Below are 24,550 nucleotides of genomic sequence, written 5' to 3'. Positions count from 1 at the left end.
TCTCCTAACCCAGCCGAGTTGGTCCCCACTCGCAGGAAGGCAACCAAACTCGACCATGTCGTATAAGCGAGCCGCCACAACCTTTTTGTTTTCTCTTGGGTACCTGTTCGTAAGCCAGGCGTTCTCAATCGAGAAGCCACCTGGACGTGGTGTTTTTAGAGCTCGTAGTAAAGTTGTAGCATGGCTTCCCTCATGATGCCCGCTGATCGTCGTCTATGGTCTGGTCTCTGCTGATGGCGGCTCTGCTCTCTGTCTCCCTCTTTCGTACAGTGTGCGTATGTGAGCGTGATGTTGGGAGAAGGAAAATGGAGGGAGATTATATATAATGCAAACAGGTTGTAAATCTGTATGTGAGCAACTGTTTTTTAAGTTTAAATGTACAGAGAGCAAGCAGGGGGGAAGGGGGGGAGTTCGTATACAAAGAATACGTGTTGTGTGGCTTGAGGCTATACACCAAACCTCACCCAACACGCGCGGTTACGTGTTATCTGCCTTCGGGACGAAGACAGATCAGGCTTCCTCAATTCACCCCGGACGAATACTGGAGCTGGTCTCCAAGTATCGTCAAACATCACCAGTCTCGAACTGTTGATTCGGGAGCGAGGAAACGAGCCGCTAAGAAGCAGTGTTCAAGCGGTGACGGTTGGAGCAGAAGTGTCAGTGGCGACTGATCCGTGCGGCCAGCACCAAAAAACATAGGACAGCTCGTGGGCCGTAAGGCCACGAAAGCCGACCATACGACAATTGGTCTGAACAGTACCATTCTAGTACTATTTTTGTCCATTCTTTTTGCCACGCCCACGCGGCCCGCCCATTGCCATTTCAATATCTTCACCCTATCCACCACCCTTATCACTTTTCTCACCCACATATTCCGCTTCCTGTCTTTCCTCTTTATACCAAGCGTACAGCATTCCATACGTCTTCGAATGCATTGGACTTTGTGTAACATCTTAGTGTTCAATGTCCAAGTTTCACATTCATACGTAATCATTAGATGTAGGACCGGAAGCGTGCTTTTTCCAGGATACAGGGCGTTTTGGGTCTATTTTCCAGGAAACAGGGCAAACTACAAAGCTAGAGCATAAAAAAAGGTTCATCATAAAAATGAACAATGTACGGCGAACAATGAATAAAGAACGGCGCAAAGTTGGCAAAACACATTCGAAGATTTTTTCTTCAACCAGTGGCATTTTTTTTTATTTACATAAAAACAACATTCATTCATCCAAATGCACTCCATCCTAATTTCATTCATCTCTTTATTTCCTCTTCTTTACTACCGGACATGTATATTATTTGACCTAAAAATAAATAATTATTGACTATTCTAATATTGAAATCTACATAATTCGAGTACATATTCTCTTGCTTTATTTAAATACTGTAAGCGAGTGCGAAAATTGATCGAATGATTCTGTAACGATACTTATTTTACAATGAGAAAAAAATGTTATATTGACTGAATCCAATAATCGCAAAATAAGGGTTGCCATAATTAGTCTTTGGGGTTGTCATAATTGGAATTGAGTTTTAGAAGGTACTCAACTCATGATTTCAGCGACAATAAATAAATCTGCAATTTTATTTACATATTCTTATCCCGCCAGTTATTAAGAAAACATCTTAAGTTCTATACGAGATATAAGCCATGACACGTCCTGTCTACTGGGATGTATGGCAGCCCTATTGTAGATGTATATATATGTAAGTTGGCAGATGGTAATGTAACTACATGTGAGCAACTTTAAATAAATTTAATATTTCTATATCAAAATATAGGTATAATTTCTTTTGTATTAAAGATACTTAAATGGGATTTTTTTTGTAATTTGCAACATGTAAAACAAATATTAGGAGTTTTATAAAGGCGGAAGGAATTAATTACACTATAATTATTTCAAGATATAAATAAAATACAAAGTCAATTCATCAAATAATATATAATATTACTAGATATATAAAATGTATCCCTTGACCAGCAATTTGTATATTTATTTTTGTTGCATATCTTAAACAAAATTGACATTCAACATTCAAATTAAAATTTCTACAAAATGATTATATTTATATGTATATTTTTATAAGGCTTCAAAATGCTTCACCCATGAATATGGCACAATAATATTTTTAATTTAAGGCGTTTCTACATATACAACACTGCAATCATAATTTTGGAAAAGAACAAAACACTTATTTTTATTTCATATAATTTATAAGATTTGTATATAATATAATAAAATATATCGTATAAAAAATAAAAATAACAGTATAACAAATTTTACAATTAAATTTGAGTTGGGTAAGAATGAAGACAAAAAACTGCGCATAGCAAATAAATTTTGATATTTGGTAGCAATATTTTTTGCAACACATTCGTGCCCTATTTGCGCATTCATAAAATTAATAATGTGCCACACAGGTGAGGTGATAATTTATATGTATATACATATATAAAAAGTTGATATATTCCATGAGATTTTTAAAATCAATTCAATATCTTCGTGTAAAACAAATTAATAGAAACATTATTAAGGCATTCATGTATTTAGTTAAGTTACTTCATAAGGGCGTGAACTACCGCTTTAGCATTCAGAGCCTTCAGGTCAGTGTATGTTTGTCCAGTACCCACGAATACAATAGGTTGACCAGTTATGTAGGTCATGGATATGGCAGCCCCGACTTTATCATCGATAGTATCGAATTTAGTCAATACAATTCCGTCTATTATGTGAGGATTCTCACTGGAGCTATGATCGGCCAGAGCCTGATTAAATTTAACCAGTTGATCGACAGCTTCATTTCCTACTAAAGCTTCTCCAACGAATAAGACGAGATCGGGTTCATTGACTTTGATGAGTTTCGACAAAGCTCTCATTAAGGGTTCGTTATCTTGCATTCTTCCAGCAGTGTCGACTAGAACAACATCGATTCTACTATCGTTAGCGTATCTTATTGCTTCCATTGCAATACCAGCTGCATCTTTACCTGTTCATTATAAAATTATTGTCTAAAATTCACAATTTAAATTATTAATTAACATAAACTATGAAGTTTGGCTTACCATATCCTTTTTCATATAACTGAACCATTTCACGGCCTCCGTGTTTAGATTTAGGATGCAAAGCATTCAAATGACGAGTATGAGTACGCAACTGTTCAACTGCACCAGCTCGAAAAGTATCACAGGCAGCAATCATAACTGAATATTCGTTTTCAATCAACCAGAAACATATTTTGGCTAAATTGGTAGATTTTCCAACGCCGTTAACCTAGTGTACATTTTTCATATTTAATATTACGCATTTAAAAAATTATAAAATCATCATGGGAAATATATTTCTTACTCCACAAAATGCCATGACGTATGGACGTCCAAGTTTTTTTGTTTCCAAACAATCTCTCAAAATGTCCACTCTTCTTTTCGGTGATAAAATTTGAACAAGTGATTCTGTTAGAGTTGTTTTGACAGTGGTTGCGATTCGGTCAAAAGTACCTAGAACCTAATTTTAAATGTTAAAATATATCAGAAAATCCTTTAACATGCACCGAAAATCCATGCATTGTAAGTATTCAATGTACCTTTCCGGCAAGTTTGGCCTCAACGGAATCACAAAGTTTTTTAGCAATATCTATAGCGACATTTTTATTAATAAGATGATCTTGTAGTTTTTCAAGGGCTGGTTTCATGGTTTCGTGTGTGAGATTTTTAGAACCCACAAGACCTGCAATAAGCATTATTATTAGTCATTGAGAAAAATGACCAGAAATCTACATTTTTATTTTATTAAAGAAAAACCTTTGAACATGTTTAACATTCCACTAGATTTTTGTTTAGATGTTTCATTCTTTTGCGGTTCAACATTATCATCGTCATCACTACTATATTCTTCATCTGAAGATTCAACTTCGAGATCTCGAATGCTACCTTGCATTCTTCCCACCATCTGAGATAGAACAGAACTTACTATTTTGAACATATTTTGAATAAAGATTAGTAACAAAAAAATCATAAAATCTATACGTCGGTTTGTGGTGAATATTCAGATTTCGCGTCCTCAGGTTTATCTTTTGATCTGTCCAAGTCGGGCAAATCTCGAGAGCCTCCACCTAGATCCCAAACACGTGGTTTTTTACCAGCCTTATCAACATTAGGACTCTTCGGCGATTTTGTAACTCTGAAATAAAGTGAACCGTGAAAATAATTCTGAATTCTCATCATTCTTACTCTGAAACGAAATGAATGCTCAAAAGTAAAAAGATTTACGGCTTCTCAGTTTTCTTTTTCGATAATTTTTGAGCCATTTTAGCTCTATTAGCTGCAATCACATCTTCTTCAATACCATCATCAACTGGAATCTCAATTTCTTCAATTTTAGGTTTCGCTTCTACTATTTTTACTGAAAAAATTAAGTAGTGTGTAATATAATATAATTATAATGTAAATATATTTCATAAAATATTTTGAGAACAAAAATATATACCACTTTTTTTTATTGCTTTTTCTTCGCCTTTACGTTCGATCATAGAGGCAACAGTTTTTTTTGATTTCACAGAATCCTCAAATGTTCGCATTTGCTTTGGAAGCTTTGCCTGAGTTTTTCCTGTTTAAAGTACATACATATGTACATCAGTAATGTAAATACACAAGAAAAGAAACAATGCCTCATAATAGTATACATAAGTTACCCCATTTTTCAGACGCTGCGAGGATTTTGTTGAAAGATGACATAAAATCGATATCTTGAAATTGCCATTTATTTTGGAGGGTGTTTTTATATTTGTCACGAAACTCTAAATGAACATCATTGAGAAACTTATCAACGTAAGATAATTGTAGTATTTTCTGATAAGCGACCACAAATATCAACTCGAACTCATTATCAAGTTTGTATTGAAGAGTAAGAGAATTGTGATCGTATGAGTTGTTTCCGGTTCGCTCCTGTAAAGATAAAACCTTCATTTTCGGCAAAAAGCTTTTTATTTCTTAGCTTTTGGCAGTAGGGAGAAATACATATATGCGATTCCTGTTGATCAGTTAAAATGTTCTAACTATGAGTAATCGCGTATTTAGAGGATCATAACAAAGTTTTTAGACCAATAGGAATCGAGTAGTCATTTAATACATTATTGTTACATATAAATCAGCAACCGAAATTAAAGGCTGTTTAAATGTATTGTTCACTAGCTTTTTAATTAATATACTAAACAAGAGCAATGTCTCTTTCAAGTGATGTTGCATTGGAATTATTAAAGTACGATTTTCATTTAAGAAGCTAACTTAATTAATAAAATTACATAAAATAAATTCTTATAATACAGAAAGAGGTACATATATATTTATATAATTTGGAAGTGTATCATATATATAAAGACGGTAATCTGTGTGTGTGTGTGTGTGTCCTAACTCTCGCCGAACATAATGAACGAATCGATAAAAATCGATTAATTCATTTTTCGACGAGACGACTTTGTCGCGACTCGAACCGATCACCCCAAATAGCCTGAATATGGGTCTAATGAGATAATGGTCTCGGACATTGCGCCAAATCCAATTTTTCATTTCGCCTTTTTTTTTTAAACATTAATTGAAATATTCCTTCTCGCCATATAAAAATACGTAATTTTAATAATTTCATTTAGCGAAGTTTTGAACCATTTTTTTTTCTCTTCATATAAAACAATTAAATATATATTTTTAATTGAAATTATTGAAATTGAATTGAAATTAATTTATATTTTAGCGATATTTGAAAAATAAAATCAATTCCATGACGCCGACTCGAACCTACCCCCATCGCGCCCAGATCAATATACGCTGACCAGTACACCTTGATACGGATATAAAGACTGCTCTAAATAACGTTAATATTCAATAATCGTATAGAACGTATGGACAACCAATCAAAACGGAGTCATATCTTCGGTAGTTGTCGAGTGTCATGGATCGAGTGAATCGATTTCGATTTGCAGTATCGCTCGGGGCGATAGCTTATAATAATAGAAAAAAATAGGTCTTTAAATAAATAATTGAAAACTCTCTATGGGAGTCTGCGTATTTTTAAGAATTGAAAATTATTACAAATAAAGAATTGAAAACTATCTATGAGAGTCTACGAAAATAACGGTTCCGGTTCCGGATTTTTTTTTTTAGTTTTATACGAGTATATAATAATTTTATACCCATGCGATGATGTTTCATCGGGCTATTCACTAGTGTATATATAATCCTTAGAGACACGTCTTTTAGGCATCTACATATTTTTGTCAATTTTAGCATTTTCATTTTGCATTTTAGCATCTATTTTTATGAAGTTTAATTTTAAATAATAAAAAATTTCGATAAATTTTAATAAAATTTATATACATATATACAATTTAAAGACAATACAACAATTAAAAAATAATAGAAAAATTCAAAAATGTTTTGGAATTAAAATTACAATGAAAAAAACGTGAATATAAAAATACAAAGACAAAATTATGAATATAAAAATATATTACCAATTAAAATTCATTAAAACTCAACATGGAGCATATTTCTACAGATTCTTTTTTGAGATTTGTGGGACGATCGGTCACAATTACATATATTATATATACAGCCAGCAGCATAGCTCGGACGTTAAGCTTCTGCTTACCGTCAAAGAGGTGCCGGGTTCTATCCCTGAATGAAAATGAATTTTTCAGAGTATGCTGTTGGTCAGACCTGGATTTGTGACTCCAGGTTGATCGTTTCCTATCAGAGTTTGCCAATTTTCTCTGATTTCATTGTTGAAACGGTTCCCGGAAAAAAAAAATTGGCTAAAAATCCTTCCTACCTACTATGTCACCACTATTTGAAATTTGATGGATGTGCAATAAAAATTTATGTACAATTCATAGATGTCTCGTTAATTTGCGAGTTTTTTCAGTGTCTCGCAATTCAACGACTTATAATAAAAAAAAATGCTGCATTTGTATTTGTAATTGGCCAGGAAGGCGCATTGGGATTTACCTGTAAGGCCTTCCTGGTATATATGTAAAATAAAAATAAAATAAAAAAATAAAAATAAATAAATATTGTATTTACTAAAATACCTTTCAGCATCCACACTATTGACGGGACACCAAATAGATTTTAGAGCTGCACAACCAAACTCTTCATATTTAATTCACTTTTTCTATTATCTATTAATTGTCTAAAAAAGTGCTGATATCCTTCCAAACATTGAACCTCTGTAAATACATTAAACAATGGCAGGTTTCTAAAAAACGAAACTGTTTCTTTGACATTGGTATTAGATTTTGTACCTGCCACAGATGGATTGAATAGTTTACTCAATGTTTGGAGGAATGGATTTGTCTCATTTAGTCTTGAGTGCGAGTCTAGTTTTAAGACGCTTTTTTGAGCAGCCTTTCGGATACACAGCTCCAACTCTCTTCTTTTTTTTACAATAGTAGACAAAAGCAGTTGCTTGGTTTCGACAGGAAAAACACCGTCTATGGTAAACTGCAAGCTCTGTTTTATCCCCTCAATTTCTTCACATAATAAATGGGCAAAAGGATAGGAAGACCCTTCTAAATTGTCTATTAATTTTATGCAAATTTCACTTTTGTTTGTTATTTTAGCATCTATTCGCATATTATACGAATTTAGCATCTATTAACATCTATTCCGAATTTTAGCATCAATTAAGCATTAATAGCAAAATACCCAAAATACTTGTCTCTAATAATCCTTAATATCATACTAAACAATATTTAAAAGTAAGATTTGTAAAAACTTTATCCGTCATATTGTGCAATAAAGATGTTTTCTTAAATTACTTTTGGTCTTATATTTCTAATTTTTTAAACTATTGGCAAACTAAAGAGTGGTATAAAATTATGATGCACACGCGTGTGTTACATTCAAATACATATGTATTATACAAGAAAGCCGATTGCGTTATACTGATTGCTGCATTGAAAATAGTAAGAATTCATGATACAAGGTATGTAATATGACCCTTTCGAGTAATGTCTCTGGGTAATGCAATTAGCAAAGACCGCATGTTTTCTTCGGCGTATTACGAGTGTAAGTGTTGACCTGCAGTATGACAGTGCGAATAAGCGCGTTGACCGAAGGAGCCAGCATGTCGGCGGTGGTTTGGAAGCACCATAGCACGATGCCGCCTTTGCTAAAGATCGTGAACAAGTCCAACATCTTGCGGACTAAAGCTGCAGCTGTCACCAGCTGTCACCGGCCTCACGCTACACACGTCACTAGTCTACTGGCACTAAGCTGACAACTGGACACAAGCGCTCAACGTGCACTAAATCGACCATAACCAAAACAGATATTAAAACATTTGCACAATTCTAAACAAACAGTCATGGCGTAATAATAAGACATTTTGTAAAAAGTTACATCAAAATAACTGTTATAGACAGACTGACGACTATAGCAAATCGGAAAATTTATAATACACATGATCAATCGGTTCGGTGATTATTCCGCAATTAGCGATTTCGCACACGTCACTAAAATCTCGATCACGGAACATCTGCCTCCCAAAAACTCCATCAATCGAAAGATACCCACATGGAATATTGTACTAACAATAACTCGACTGCCATATATTCCGTAATCGCGATCTCTGTGGAAACAATTGTTATGCACGCGATCGTAATTTGCGCAATAATCCGTTTACCGATGAATCGGATTGTGGCGGCTCGCTTATACGACATGGTCGAGTTTGGTTGCCTTCCTGCGAGTGGGAACCAACTCGGCTGGGTTCGGAGAGCTACTACCACTCTGTCTTCAGCTGTCATATAATAAACACGTGCATTAACATGCCAGTCGTCTCATTCGTTCATCCTCCATACTGGTGACCCCCGACATCGAGCCACGCAGCCTCGATCAATTTCAACATGCCGCTCATCCCTGCCTCGCCGAGCCAGGCGGGAGAAGCTACCCGCCGCGCCCCCATCGCCATCAACACGCGTCGCGGCCCGCGGGTGACAATAAACGAGCAGACACGGCTACCTACCTACCTACCTACCTACCGACGTCCAGCCACAACGTCGATGACAGGTGCTTTAAAAAAATGGGGGAGCGAATGAGACGACGATCTTGACAGCTGGATGTGGAGTCATGCGCGATCCACTACACATAGAACGGTCATCCAGCACCACAAGATTCATCACACACCACCTCAGCACCATCATCATCATCATCATCAAGGCCCCGTCCGTCCCCACGAGCGTCGTCACGCCGAGACGGGCGGTAGCGCTACAACACCTCCACGAGCCACAACGACTCACAATCCAGCTCGGAGTATCATCAACCACATCGATGCCCCTGCCGCCCCCGCCGCCCCACCAACTGACATCAGCCTCGGAAGAGCGGCGCCGCCGCAGCATCGCATCGCATCGGCGCGACCATCGGACCACCCACCGTCCTGCTCGCGACGTCACCGCCCTCGAATCTACCGACCATTCAGGGCGGTACACCTATGTACACAGCGGATGACCCACGTCAACAATTTTTTTTCTCCCCACGTAATAATTTTTTCTCTTTGTGTAACAATAATTTTTTTCTTTTGTAAAATTTGTTTCTTTGTAATTTTGGTATCGCTGATGCTGGGGGGGGAGTGATGTGGCGGCTCGCTTATACGACATGGTCGAGTTTGGTTGCCTTCCTGCGAGTGGGAACCAACTCGGCTGGGTTCGGAGAGCTACTACCACTCTGTCTTCAGCTGTCATATAATAAACACGTGCATTAACATGCCAGTCGTCTCATTCGTTCATCCTCCATAGGATCAATTGATTATATGAGCCGTTATACTTGAAAATGGGGAAGTCCAATTTTCAGATCTAAAACACTATTTCTGTTTGACTAAATTCATAAATTTTTCACTTATTACTTATTATTTAATTATCTTATTTAATTTATCACTTATTTTAATTCGATATGTTCAGAATCTCGGAAAAGCAGGATAAAGATATTATAGGCCAACAGTATTTTTAAATATTGCTATACGCAAAACATTATATTTAATGTTTTGCGAAATATTTCTGGAAATTAAGAAAAGTGAACTTATGCCACGGTTCAAATATAACGGCTCCTACTATCAATCTCATTCTATCCAAACATTAAGATTTGAATATGCAGTGATGTCATTTCATCTTTTTCCAGGGGGGGGAGGCAAATTTGACTTTTTGGAAGAAGGTTCTGATCGACAATTTTAAACTTATTGCAGTTTCTGCTGGCCCAAGTTTTTAGTAACGAATAATCGATTTTATTAAGATTTATAGTATTTCAAATGACATGCATGTTCCTGGCCTGGTCAAATCTAGGGGAGGGGGGGGGGGACAAATGCCCTCCTATAAACCCCCAAATGATGCCCTGTGAATATGTTCAACTACAGAGCAACTACAGCACCACCACAACTACAACTATAATATATCTCGCACACGTCACAAAATTTTGGTAACGGAATATCTGGTACCCGAAATTTTCATGCATACAGTTGTCTTGTGTGCAATCGCAATGTGCGAAATAATCCGTTTACCAATATATTCATCAATCAATCAATGTACATATTAAGCACACTCGATAATAAATTATTAATTTGAATTAAATTAAATAAACGTATTGGTGAAGCTTTATGAAAGTATCTGTATGGAATATCATGTGTAGCTGCTTATAAAGATACAAGTTCAGAATATTTACTGACTTTTACAGTGAAAAAAAATAACAGAAATTTTGGATGGAATTCTAAAATAGTTTAATAAATAGTTTTGTTAGTTTAAAAGTGTTTAATTTTTTTAAATAAAGATTAATCTTTATGGTTCGAAGCCGATCCTATCTAAAATCAGATTGTCGTTCAGTACTTTTAGGAATTCAGAAAATATGGTATCAATTGTTTGATAACGAGGTATGGATAAAAGGGAAAGGTCGAGGATTGATGGTGGGGGTTGTTGTGTGGGCGCGTGACGTCACGCCCCAGACGTCAATCGACTGTCAATATGGAGATTGGGTCTTTGCTTCTAGTTGTAGCGGTATAAGTTCACTAAGAAACAATTATGTCGGTGTCTAGTGAAGTGGAGTCTGGTGGAGAAGCTCCTGAATGGGGTGAGTTGCGTTGCGAACCCGTAGGAGCTCCCAGCTGTCATGAATCAGGACTCTGCACTCCAGACTGTGAACGGAGTGACTCCTGTGAGCTACAGCGACTTCATGCATTGGAAGAAGAACAGGAAGTACTCTCATCATCCCTATTCTCTCTCACCTCCCACCTAGCACAGGTGCAATTCCGTTTACGACAAATTGTAGACGCACCTCCAGATGACAAAGAGAAAATGCTGAAATCCTTGGAAGAGTTCACCTTCAGGGGTATCCCCGACTTAGGCTCCATCGTAGGGACAGGTACAATCTCCAGAGATATACCCGAGCATTCGGCTACTTGCCCCATATGTCACAAACTCGACGAGAAACTGAAAGATCAACACATCAAACAACTACATTTCATAGAGCAATTAAAATATCAACTGAAGGAATTGGACTCCTTCTCTAACGACAGCAAACAAGAGTACGCCAATCATAAAAAGGAAATCATCGACGACTTGAGACAGAATATAGAGAAGTCATTGCGCGATGGCTGGCAACAACCATTAACTCCAGAAGAGCTGAGACATCAAGCTATGTGCGGGGCTTCTTTGAAAAACGGAACAAATTCTCAAGACCTCATAATTCAGTTACAAAATCAAGTTGAAGATATGCAAAGATTTATAAATTTCCTTAAGAACGGTTCATCTGTGATTCCGCATGAACCAAAAAAAGACTTTGTCGACCAGAAGAAACCAAAATTCGAGAAAAATAAAAATGACGAATTGAGAGCCGAAACTGTCAATTTGATGAAGAAGGTAGTGGCTCTGTTGCAAATGTTCGCCGTCGCCCAATTCGGGTGCTCGTCGGATGCGTTCCGTAAAAATAATCTCAAAAGAACGCACGTCATTAATCATTGGGGTGATCTACGAGCTCGCCTAGAAATGTCCATAGATGCAGTATTAAATCTATTAAAGCACGGTAACTCTCGGTCCGGTTCAGCAATGGGCGATTATGATAGTGACTCTGAAGAAAATCCAATACTGTTACAAAACGTTCCGTTGGCGATCGCTGTTCGGAAACATTTAGCTATTAACATACGAGATCTCGTCCAGCACGGATTGTTGCCTATGAGCGAAGTCAACAGTATTGTCCCGTTCGTGGGTTGTTTCCCGATGCGTCGAGGATTGAGCTCCAAGCAGATGCATGCATGGGAACTGATATTGCGATATTACGAGGTGAGTAATGGCGAGTGTTATAACTCAACACCAGCTAGGAAATTGTCTCAGAGCTTTAATTTGGACATTGTGGGTAATACAGCGATCTCGAACAAAGAAAGCATGTTGAGTGCCATCGGTGCTATAATAACATCGCACAAGCCGTACAAGAGGAGCTACGATTCTCATTTTAAAGCGTTTATCTGTGCCGGACTGAACGCCAACAAATTGGTGGCTTGGCTTAACGTTATATTCAAGAATAAAACTATAATGCAAATATGTTATTCGCCGACGAGTTATGTTGCCAACACCGGTTTTCAAGACAGTCTGCAAAGTTTGGACCGACTCACGTCGTTTAAGTTCGATTTACCCATTGATTTGGCTGTTCGTCAGTTCCAAAACATTAAAGATGTATTCATGTAGTATATGTTTATGTATAATAGAATGAGTTTTGTGATATGTATTCATGGTTACAATCTTTAAGAAGACACCTCTGATAGAGTGCTTCAGTATTGAATATGAAATGCGGTCACAATTAAACTGTATATGGAAGTAGTTCTGCAAGAAGAATCCAATCCTCTAATGAATTTGACAAAAGTATCTTCACAAATGTTGTTTATATAATGCAAACTTATAAAATTAAGTAATATATAGTAAGCAACAATACGAACGACATATTATTGCCTACTATATGCGTATGTATTAGTAAATTTTATAAGTGCTTTAAAAAACAAGCGAACAAAAAGATTATTTTTGCAAATCTATGTCCATATATAATATAAACAATTAACAGAATATAGTATAATTTTGAAAAAAAACCCACTGGGCCATAATATTTAATTTAGGATATATTTAAGTCCTGTGTTTAAATGGCCAGTTACTAATTCTCCTTTTCGGTCAGTAAATTAAATTAGTTGTCAGTAATATGTACATCAAAATGGTCAGTTAGAATTATAAATGGTTTTTATACATTTGGCGGTATGTTTTTGGTCAGTTAATAAATTAAATGGTCTGTAATTAATTTAAATAATCAGTCAATAATTCAATAATAAATTAAATAGTCAGTAATTTACATAAAAGAAAGACTCATGAACATGAACAATTTGATTATGTGTCTTTAATATGATATTGGAAAACAAGAAAACTGAAATTAAATTACTACACGAGATCAAATGCAAATATCTAATAATTTAGCAGATAAAAATTTATATCGTTGATCAAACCGCGCAAAATGGGAGTTTCAAAAGTATCGGAAGAATGTAGGAATAGTGTCAGACCAATAAGCGAAGTGAAACATAGAATAATCGTATAAAAAAAGACAAAATACGGAAATATCAAAATTAGTCTTGGTCAAGAACAGTGGTGCTTGCACCATTCTGTATATTGTTACATAAAATATTGTTTTTACTGACCGTTTATTGTTTTTTAGTGACAAGTTTATTGTTTTTACTGACCATTATTGATTCTTCGATTGTATTGACCACTTTTATGAATACTTCCTGACATTTTTTAATAAAATTACTGACCGTTTTTGTAAAAACTGGTCACGGTCACCGGTAACTGGCCAAAAAATTTTACCTATAATTTAATTTTTAGTTTATTTAAAAAATATGCCATCTTGAAATATACCAAAAATTTAACTTGTCCAGTAATTGTGAAAAATATATACATATAATAATAAATTCAGAAATATACCTCGTACCAGAGAAATGTAATATTAATAGAAGTGGCTTTAGGTGTTCTTTTGTTGTCAAGTGACATTCTGTCCACGGACAGATCTAAATAATTTTAGCATCAGTCTTATTTGACGCTTGGTGCCCGACGTATGTCCGATAAAAACTTCTCTGTTTGTTTATATTACCCGCAAGATGGGCAAGCATCGGTAAATTTGCACAATACATTCAAAAACACACAATAAACAACATGGGATATATTTTTATAAGTTAATTGATCCGATTGTATTCCATGCGATGTAGCGTATTTATAGAGACGGACCGCGTAAAATTGACAACAATTATCTATTCGTAAGGGCCCCTCTATTTTTATTACATCTCTCTGCCTCGTACATTCAAAACCTTCTTGTCACAAAATGAAACGTAGTCAATTTCCAATAGGACGAAACCTAAATCTAACGAACATAATATGTTGATACGCTCGAGCAATACTGTGTACATACATATCACATTTATTTCTAATTTTTCACAGGGTAATTCCACTATTATTTTGATTGATTGTATTAAAAATTCCATCGTATTTTCCACCATATTGTGTCGCTGTAATTACGGTAATTCGACTGAAATACATTGTTGCAGTTTTCCATATGTTTAGAGAATAATGGTGCTAAAATATGTAAAAGTATAAATAACTGTACCATAACCATAATGTTATTTAAACATCGCCATCCTCTGTATTTGTCATGTTAAAACATATATTTTATCGTTTTGTAATTTTGTCGTTACATTGTTATATCATAGAAATTTTATGTGCAATATTGTGATTAATTAAGCATTCCAAAGTATTATTTATCAACTCTGAATGTATTTCGTTTTTAATTTATGACCATCTCATTAATTCCAAAGATTTTTAATATTAATTTTAAGCGTATTTTCTAGTCTAGGCAAAATGTTTTCATATGAATAAAATAGTTACAATTGTATTAATATTACTAGTCAAAATATTTAACGCAAAACCAACATTAACTGCATACACTAAATTGCAGCAAAACTATCGAATGAATTAACTTCACTGTACATACATAATCATCGCCATATAGAAATGTACTTTTGTGCATACATCTGAAGAATTGTGATATTAAAGCAGTTAACCGATATGTATAATTACAGTCATTTGTGTTTGTGTGTACTTACTTATTTATTTTTTGCCATACACAATAGTCTAGATTACTAGAATGATACTATGTATTCTGGAACATTTTGGCACCCTTCATACATACGTATTTGCTTTTCACTCTTTAATAGTATTCACTTGCTAGTTATAAGATTCTTTGTATGCAAATGTGGATGTATATAAATATTTGCCTTCTTGCCGAGAATTTGCCTATTGCTAATCGTTTATAATCTCAAATTTTCGTAATAAATTGTAAAGTGTATTTGATAACGGAGACCAAAGTAAAATTTCACTTAAGAGATCTACCAAAACATTTACTTATTTCTTTTTAATAAATAGATATTTTATAAACAACATATCTCCATTTATTTCATTTATGTACATGTTTTCCAAAATAAATAAATGAGCACATGTAGTGGTTGTAAAAGTATATACATATATATATGTATTGTATATTTTTTGCATTTGTTATCAATATTTCAAAAACATACTATTAAATGAAAATTACAAGTATTCCAGTGTCATAGTACTTAATTAATAATAAGCGTTTAATTAATGACAGTAACGATATCTGATTATTGAATGTTGATGTATCTAAATTGCTGTAACAAATTTTGAATAATATACAAATGTTGAAGCATCTGACTTTGGTTTTTATTTGAAAACAACATATTTCGTGATAAATAATTTATTTACAAATTCAATAACCAATTACATTATTATTCAAAATACAAAAACAGATCGATCACTTGATATTTAATACTGATGATATAAAACATATTAAAAAAGAAATGCTTTAATGTCGATGCTGTTCCATTTCAAATAAAATAATAATCAAAGTTAAGGAATCCATTCATATTTTGAAATGAATTTGCCAAATAACCTATTGCACAATCGACTGATACATCAAGTTAGAATGTAAACAGTGGATCATCTATTTCAGCGAATTCTGGTCTTAACTTTGAGTATTATACACAACCAATATAAGGTTATAACCGAAAAATTACTTAGGTCCTAACATGTCTTCTGGTTTCACCCACTTGTCGAAATCTTCCGATGTCAAGAATTTAAGTTTCAGTGCCGCTTCTTTCAAGGTGGAGCCATCTTTATGAGCAGTTTTAGCTATTTTAGCCGACTGAAAATACGGAAAAAATACTTGTAGAGAAATTTTTAAGTGAAAAACATTAACAAAATAAAAATTACCTTATCATAACCAATGTGGGGATTCAGCGCCGTGACCAACATAAGAGATTCCCTCATAATTTTAGCAATATTTTCCTCATTGGCTATTATACCATCGACACAATTTGTTCTGAAAGCATTACAGCTGTCACCTGTAAAAGAAAATCAGAATACAATCGATGTAAACATATTGCATATTGGCATTTATTTATATATAGTATTTTACCGATGAGTCTTATCGATCTAAGAACATTAGCGACGATCATAGGCTTGAAAACGTTAAGCTCAAAATGTCCATTAGATCCACCAATGGTACACGCTACATGATTTCCCATAACTTGGGCCGCAACCATTGTAATAGCTTCGCATTGGGTCGGGTTTACTTTTCCAGGCATGATGGAAGATCCAGGTTCGTTTTCCGGCAAGCTCAACTCGCCGAGTCCGCATCTCGGTCCGGACGCCAAGAATCTAATATCATTGGCAATTTTCATTATGGAACATGCCAATACGTTCAGAGCACCAGACACTTCAACCATGGCATCGTGGGAAGCAAGCGCCTCAAACTTATTCGGTGCTGTCACAAATGGTATATCTATAAGGAGATTGCTGTTATGTATTGCTTATATTGTAATTATTGTTTTATAAAAATATGAAAAAGGTCACACTTGTTAGTTCAGATATTCTTTTGGCGCATTTTTCTGCAAATCCTACACGTGTATTGAGACCAGTGCCGACAGCTGTTCCTCCGAGAGCCAATTGATACAATCGTGGTAGTGTAGCGTTAACTCTTTCGATGCCGAGTTCCAATTGTCTTGTATAACCACTGAATTCTTGACCTAACGTCAATGGTACGGCATCTTGTGTATGAGTTCTGAAGTATACATACAATAATTATTGAAATTTTGTAAGTCATATACAAATTTTAAAACTCATTATATACTATTTTATGCAACCTTCCAATTTTGATGATTTTACTGAATTCGTCAGTTTTCTTTTGCATAGATGCTTGAAGGGATTTTAAAGCTGGCAATAATAATTGATTTATTTCCATTGCAACTGCAATGTGCATGGCAGTTGGGAATGTATCGTTTGAACTTTGAGACTTATTTACATGGTCATTGGGATGCACAGGTTTCTTTGAACCGAGTTCTCCACCGAGTGATTCAATGGCTCTGTTTGCGATTACCTGTTGTCATTATTAAATTATCAAAACTTGAAAATATAAATAAATAAAAATTGTATACATATGTATATTAATTACTTCGTTAGTATTCATATTTGTTTGGGTTCCAGATCCAGTTTGCCAAATAACAAGTGGAAAGTGTTCATTGTACAATTTTCCAGATATTACATCATCAGCTGCTGATGATATTGCGCGAGCTAAAATATATAATTTATTAAAAACATCTGCAATTCAATTTTAATATTTAAAATATAACAACACTAACCGATTTTTTCATCTAACCCAAATTCAATGTTTACTTCTGCGGCAGCCTTCTTTAAGATTCCCATAGCTACAATTACAGGATACTAAAAAGACAATATTATAATTAAAATTAAACGGCATAATATGTGTTATTTATATTAATGGAATAAAATGCATACAGGCATACGTTCCGATTCACCACCGATAGGGAAGTTCATAACAGATCGTAGAGTTTGAGCTCCATAATATTTATCTGCTTGAACTTCTAGTTCTCCAAAAGTATCCGATTCCTTACGGATGCCTTTGTTGGAGGCCTGCAAAAGCGGTGTAGTTTTAATAAATAAACAAAACATAATGAAATAAAAATGTGTGTGTTTCATATGTTCACATTCTTATCGTTTTTATTACAAACTCAGCATACGATGCATGTGACTGAATAAAAATAAAAATAAGCTATAAAAATTCTGTCGAATAAAACTATATTTGTCAAAATAAATTGTAAATGCAGTACAGTAAATATTGAGAAACCTGTTTCCACATACAAAAATGAATAAAAAATGGTTTCAGTGAAGTCATATGAATATCACATGTGCATTCTGATGTTGCACACACATGTGCAAGCAAGTAATTACCATCAGTCATATGTCAGCCTGTATAAGTGTTTGACTCGAAATAAATTTACATACATACATACATACAGAGTTAATTAGATTGAAAAGATACAATTTATATGCAGTGTTATCAAAACTAGAGAAAAGATGTGGCTGTGGAAATCGTTCTAAATACCATAGGACGAAGATCTGCCATCATTCAATTGCGAGCTGTTTCACAAAACTTATTAAAATAGAAGTTTGTTACAGTCTTATCGCACTGTAATCCTCCTTATCACAGAGGCAAAGAGTAGTAGTTATCAAATATTTTAAATAAAATATTTAAACTGCTATCAAACTATTGACTGAGAAGTAGAGGTGATGGTAAAATATAACGAGCTGTGTCCCCTTGCCGGCAACGACTGATGTTCCATTGAATGAAAGCAAAGTGAGGTGAAGGTTAAAGATATCGCGTGGGGAGTGTACGTATGTACATACACATGTGTACGAAACGAGTTATGCCTCATTAACAATAACCAGTCATTCGAGATAAATAAAAGATCATATAGAGGAAAATCGCATTGGTAGCTATTATTTTTATATGGAATTTACAGACGATAGTTGTTAGTGTTTATTATTGTTACATCGAACGAGAAAAGAAGTAATTGAAGTGTACATATTTATTTTAAGTCGGTCAAGGAATTTATAATATAAAATAGAAAGTAGACATTCGTTATAAAAATATAATGAAAACATAAATTTGATTCGGAATAATTAGTACATGTGTATTGTTTCAGATGTGTATAAGAAAATCATCATCATTTACAGCCATTCACTATCCACTCACGGATTAAGGCTTCTCCAACACGCTTCCATTCAACTCTCATCCATCTCACCCCACACATTTTCCTAATTTCGTAAAATTTCGACTTGCAGTCTTTATTTCACCTTTTTATATTCTCTCAAGGACCATTCTAGCACTTCTTTTGTCCACCTTTCGTCGATTCTTCTAGCTATGTGACCCACCTATTGCCAATTCAATTACTTCACTTTTCTTCTCATCCACATATTCCGTTTCCTATCTCTCTTCGTTATGCCGAGCATACAGCAATCCATACTTTTTTGAGTCATTATACATATGTTATATTTCAGTATATTTTTTGACATCTCATATGAGATACATACATAAATATGTATGTGCATGTGTATGTATTTGAGAGAAAATATAGAATTAAGGAGGCCTAGTAAATTATGAATAGAATGTCAAGTATAATAATTTTAAAATGAGTAATCATTTTAAAATGAATTATTAATGGCGAAATTGAAATAAGCCATTACCATTAAAATATGTATCTATGAAAATATTGGAAATCAGAAATATTATAATTAAAAGACATCATAAATCCCAACAGTCGCATTTAAAATGATTATTAAAGTTACGAACAACCAGAAATGCTATATACATATATGTTACATGTGTATGTACATACATACGATGTTTGTACAACTGACAATAAGAATAAATTGTAAATGTAAGGTGATGTATGTACATATGTACATATTATGTAACATGTTTTAAGATGTATTATATGTTTGACTCAATTTCAGGAATTTAAAAATGTCAAGTAATGTTTAAATTTTAAGGATATTTAATGAATAATATAATTTCATATCACTTCCATCTTAATATGCAAACTACAAACTTACATATATAGTAGACATATGTATATATTTTTTTAGTTGCTACTTTAGTATGCGGTCTACCTTAGCATGCGATCTACTTTTGAATCATAGTCGACTATTTTTTTTTATTTGTATCAGCAACGGAATTTTTATTACAGTTTTTGTTTTTTCCTGCCGCCCCATAATGTTGTCGAAGCATTTCTATCAAAATATCGTCAGCAGATACATATGTCTTAACCAAATCTTAAATGAATAGGGCCAACCTTAACTTAACCTAACGTATCCTGACCCTTGAATAAATAGGTGTTGGCTGCTAAGATATGTTTTTTTTCGGTCTCCGTCACGGGCCCAAATGTGAAACGCCCGAAAACGCAAATATCGGAAGGCAAAGATCGAAAATCGAAAGATCAAAAAAAGGGTGCATGGTAAACGGTATATACTCACTTAATTTGCGCGAGCAGGATACAACAGGAACAAGAGGAACAGGCTTTTCCTCCCGTATTAATGTGCGCGCGCAGAATATGGGAGGAAAAGCCTGTTCCTCTTGTTCCTGTTGTATCCTGCTCGCGCAAATTAAGTGAGTATGTACAGTTTACCATGCACCCTTTTTTTATCTTTCGATTTTCGATCTTTGCCTTCCGATATTTGCGTTTTCGGGCGTTTCACATTCGGGCCCGTGAGGTAGATCCGTTTTTTGTGAAAATATTGTTGAAGTAAAACTTAAAAAAAAAGATATCTTAGCAGCCAACACTTATTTATTTAAGGGTCAGGATAGGTTAGATTAAGTTAAGGTTGGCCCTATTCATATAAGATTAGGTTGTTAGGGTCAGTATTATTCAGTCTCATTGTCAAATGCGAGAACTGAGACAGTGAGACCACATATTAAAGTAAAAACGTGAAGGTAGATCGCATACTAAAGTAGATATGTGAAGGTATAGACCGCATACTAAAGTAGCAGTTTTTTTATTTAGGTAACAATAATGTATTACCATTTAAATAATTGTTAATCAAATGGTCTATACAGAACCTTACAAAGGCATTGACACAGGGACGTTTGCCAAGGGCGCTCGGAGCGTGAAGCAAAACTTTTATTAAAAGTTTAAACTTAAAAGGAACGTTTGTTAGTGGGTACCCATTCACGCAGGTCATTTTTTTTAACTGTGCACTTTGTTGACTCAAAGAGAAGCCGAAACTGGACGATAGTGATTTCAGCACATTATATCTACTTTTTATGAGGGTTAAAAGCTTATTTGTGAATATGATATTTATTGAAAAAATTAAAAAAATATATTAGAAAACAAAGATCCGAACACTATTTACCATATGGATATTTTGAATGTACTGAGCAAGTGGGATTTACAAGAATCTTATTCAAGTATTATACAAGCTATACGCATATTTCTGACAATGCCAGCGAGAATAGCCAAGGCTGAAAGGATAATAGCCATGGCGCTTATTTGATATTTGCCAAGTGTGCCAAAATCATTGGTACGGCTTTGGGTCTATAATTTAATAAGTTGATCAAATAATTATTTTTAAGTGTGAGTTTTTATTATATAAATTTTAGTCCAAGTTTCCTAGGAAACCAGCCCAGTGTTGTCCAGCTGCTTTTGTATGGGAACCCTTCAGTCCAGGGTGTTCTATAGAAATCTGCTAAGCTATGGTGGTTATTTCTTCAATTACCAATGAAATTTTATCATTTTAGATGGAATGATTTCACCACAAAAAGCGTACTGCATACACCGGAAAACAAATGTATCCATTTTTAAAGCTTTTCACTAGCCTTTCTAAAAAAGTAAACAGCCAGGAGATTTTCTTCTAATCTTCATATATCTTAAATAGTTGGCTTTAAAACTACAAGTCAAAAACTTTTTAGAAACAATTTTGACTTACATATAAAGATATAATATATGTATTACTTTTCAAATAATTATAATTACTCATTCACATCAGAATTCATTAATTATCATATAAAAATCTAATTTTTGTATGATTTATTTATTGTTTTTAGAAATTGGAAGGATTTTAAAAGAAACTTTTCACTCAAAGGTTTTCAGTTTGCGAATAGTCTGAAGGTAAGTCGAAGTTAATTTACTTACTAAAATTGTATTACATCTCGTATTATCTGTATGCAAATATTATTTAATAATATATGTAGCATTAATCAAATATTATGAATGAATTTTTTATTTATGAATAATGATTGTACAGGTTAATAAAAAAAACACAAAGCCTGCAAATTTATTTAGAGAATGATTTGGGCAATGAATATATTTCAGTCACAATGCCGAACGATTTGTGCAATATGTGTGAGGATATTATGCAACTTTTGTAACCGCTGCAAAAGCCGGTCGAGCCGTGTGCAGGCTCGTGCGAGTCGTAGCGAAGACACCTCTCGCACCCCCCGCACGCCCCGCCACCCTCGCCAGCCCCGCCGCACAACGGACTCCAGCTGACTGCATCTTGACACTTTACAACTCTTGCAATTACACTGACACTAGAATACTTTTCTCCACAAGTGGATGTGGCCTACAGCGCACTTTTTCTCGCCATCTACGAATGTCGCATTTTGAATTTATACCCGATATTGAATTAATCTTGCATATCTAGATATCAGTCGCAGATATTTTTAAATATAATCGGATGAAAATAGATGTTTTTAAATTGCTAAATTTGTGTATTGAAATTATATTGCCTTGTCTTTATAATACTCTTTAAGGTCTGTTCATACTTAACAGCACTGCACGGCTTCAGCACTGCACGACTCCGTTTCAAATATGTCATTTTATTACATTTCTATTCATATCTACCTACACGTCGCGGTCACGTCACGTTTACAGCAATTTGGTCGAGTGCAAGGCAAAATCGGCTTACTTATACATTAGAGGCCATGACGATACGGCGCAATATTGCTTACGTCATATTGTCGAGTACTTGCAATATGAATGCATACACGTACATTCGTAGCTACGCATCAGAATACAAGTCAGAAAAAATGTTTCGACGTTTATCGAAAAATTATGTATAATCGCGCTGTTGTTGAAAGAAGAAGCTCAAGAAGGCAATAAAAAAGCACGGAGGCGTTTTGATGTGCATCCCATGTTAAAAAATAGAAAAACTGAAGGAGAGTTTTTGTCACTGTATAAGGAGCTTGTGGATGATGTACAAATTTTTTTTAAATATTTCCGTAAAAAATTAATTTTTTTTTAATATTTGCGCCAAAACCATGTCGAAAGATTGAACAGCTGTCAAATGTCACTATCGATAATTGGTCCAAAACAGCAAAGCGGCAGACTCATGGCACGTAATTCGCGTGTATATTTCCACGATGACCAAAAAAACGGATACGATACATTGACGGATGTTGCTGTAATATATGAACAGGAAATGTCGGGTACTGCTGTAAGCCTGCCGTGGCGTAAACGTGACGGTTGGTATGAATATACCCATACAAAATGTACCAAATAATACTTTTCGTACGGCCGGATACCTGCTGAAGTTGGTACGTGCTGACTAGGTATGAACAGACCTTTACACCACGATAAAAACATAAGTTATAAAATAAAACTAAATAAACCTGTTTTATTTGTTTCATTTTTCCTGGTCTTAGCATTTGTTTTCGAATATATTTTTTGTCACTCAAAAATCAACATACCCGTTTTACTTATTTTTGAGAATGTAATAATTTGATAACAGGGGTTCAGTAGTATTTTAAATATTTAGTCAACCCTCTATATCGTTCTTGCATAAAAGGCATAAAAGGATGAAAGGAAATAAAAAATACTAAAAATGTAAGAAAGTGTTAATTTTTTTTTAGATTTTATCAGTGCTTAAATTTTGGGCTCCTGAATATGGTAAACTTTTCCAACCTTTATTGCAACAAATTATTGCGAGAATGTCTGTTTTCAGTAGCTCGTCTCTTGTACAGGCTGTCCGGTTCCTTAACGTGATAGGTGAGCATTTGGACATGTTTGATTGACGTGCTAGTGAATTCACTTGCACGACAATCAAACGGATCATGAGATTCAACATGAGGCTATTTGAATGAGATGAATGATGGATAATTTATTTATTTTTTATTGTTTTTTTTTTGTAAGACTGGTGTGACGCATTGAGGTAACCTGCCAGGTAACTTGGTCATTAATTTGTTATTATTATTCTTTGTCCATTTTTAATGTATTTATTGGGGCCTTCGAAACTAACAATATTACTTACAATATTTTCCGTATCCAGTTCCCATATAGCCACCTGTGGTGGCTACTTGGGAACTGGATACGGAAAATATTATAAGTAATATTATTGGTCTCGACGGCCCCATAGTAATAATAAATCAAGATACAAATAAAAAAGGGCAACAAATTAAATGGCCAGTATTTTAATCAATTTCAGTAAGTATATAAATCAGTTTTCGGACAGTATTTTACTAACCATTTTGGTCAGTATTATATTATAAAAATGTCAGTATAATAACAAATGGACAGTATAAAAATTTGACATACATTCGCCAGAGCATATAGTAATGCGTGTTGGGTGG

General features: G+C 34.5%; 4 protein-coding genes across 6 annotated transcripts; 1 reads left to right on the top strand and 3 right to left on the bottom strand.

Moving 5' to 3' along the window:
- Positions 1-1,877: 1,877 nt before the first annotated feature.
- SrpRalpha (signal recognition particle receptor alpha) lies at positions 1,878-8,299 on the bottom strand. Its single transcript, XM_077435514.1, has 10 exons — positions 8,072-8,299; positions 4,690-4,942; positions 4,485-4,604; positions 4,268-4,400; positions 4,025-4,178; positions 3,800-3,947; positions 3,583-3,725; positions 3,348-3,503; positions 3,065-3,272; positions 1,878-2,988 (listed from the first exon to the last, which is right to left on the bottom strand). The coding sequence occupies exons 1-10, from the start codon at positions 8,186-8,188 to the stop codon at positions 2,558-2,560; spliced, it is 1,863 nt and encodes a 620-aa protein (XP_077291640.1). The 5' UTR covers positions 8,189-8,299; the 3' UTR covers positions 1,878-2,557.
- LOC143915086 (uncharacterized) lies at positions 7,081-8,263 on the bottom strand. The gene is made up of 2 exons (XM_077435515.1): positions 7,294-8,263; positions 7,081-7,218 (listed from the first exon to the last, which is right to left on the bottom strand). Exons 1-2 carry the CDS (start codon positions 7,640-7,642, stop codon positions 7,121-7,123), a joined length of 447 nt encoding a protein of 148 aa, XP_077291641.1. The 5' UTR covers positions 7,643-8,263; the 3' UTR covers positions 7,081-7,120.
- Positions 8,300-10,939: 2,640 nt separating the features above from the next.
- Positions 10,940-15,773, top strand: LOC143915965 (RUN domain-containing protein 1-like). Its single transcript, XM_077436787.1, has one exon. The coding sequence runs from the start codon at positions 11,053-11,055 to the stop codon at positions 12,709-12,711; it is 1,659 nt and encodes a 552-aa protein (XP_077292913.1). The 5' UTR covers positions 10,940-11,052; the 3' UTR covers positions 12,712-15,773.
- Positions 15,481-22,695, bottom strand: LOC143915966 (fumarate hydratase, mitochondrial-like). 3 transcript variants are annotated; one of them, XM_077436788.1, is made up of 9 exons: positions 22,353-22,695; positions 17,923-18,057; positions 17,766-17,847; positions 17,579-17,697; positions 17,271-17,503; positions 16,983-17,188; positions 16,544-16,909; positions 16,339-16,469; positions 15,481-16,270 (listed from the first exon to the last, which is right to left on the bottom strand). In XM_077436788.1, exons 1-9 carry the CDS (start codon positions 22,476-22,478, stop codon positions 16,139-16,141), a joined length of 1,530 nt encoding a protein of 509 aa, XP_077292914.1. In that variant the 5' UTR covers positions 22,479-22,695; the 3' UTR covers positions 15,481-16,138. The 3 variants fall into 3 exon arrangements, with proteins under 3 accessions (XP_077292914.1, XP_077292917.1, XP_077292915.1); XM_077436791.1 differs by lacking the exon at positions 22,353-22,695 and adding an exon at positions 18,530-18,817 and having other exon boundaries at positions 15,482-16,270; XM_077436789.1 differs by lacking the exon at positions 22,353-22,695 and adding an exon at positions 18,255-18,768 and having other exon boundaries at positions 15,482-16,270; positions 17,923-18,175.
- Positions 22,696-24,550: the final 1,855 nt, after the last annotated feature.

This window comes from Arctopsyche grandis, chromosome 8, assembly GCF_051622035.1.
Source record: "Arctopsyche grandis isolate Sample6627 chromosome 8, ASM5162203v2, whole genome shotgun sequence".
Classification (NCBI taxonomy): domain Eukaryota; kingdom Metazoa; phylum Arthropoda; class Insecta; order Trichoptera; family Hydropsychidae; genus Arctopsyche; species Arctopsyche grandis.
The sequence above is the reverse complement of the archived record's forward strand: the minus strand, read 5'-3'. Positions and strand labels throughout refer to the sequence as shown.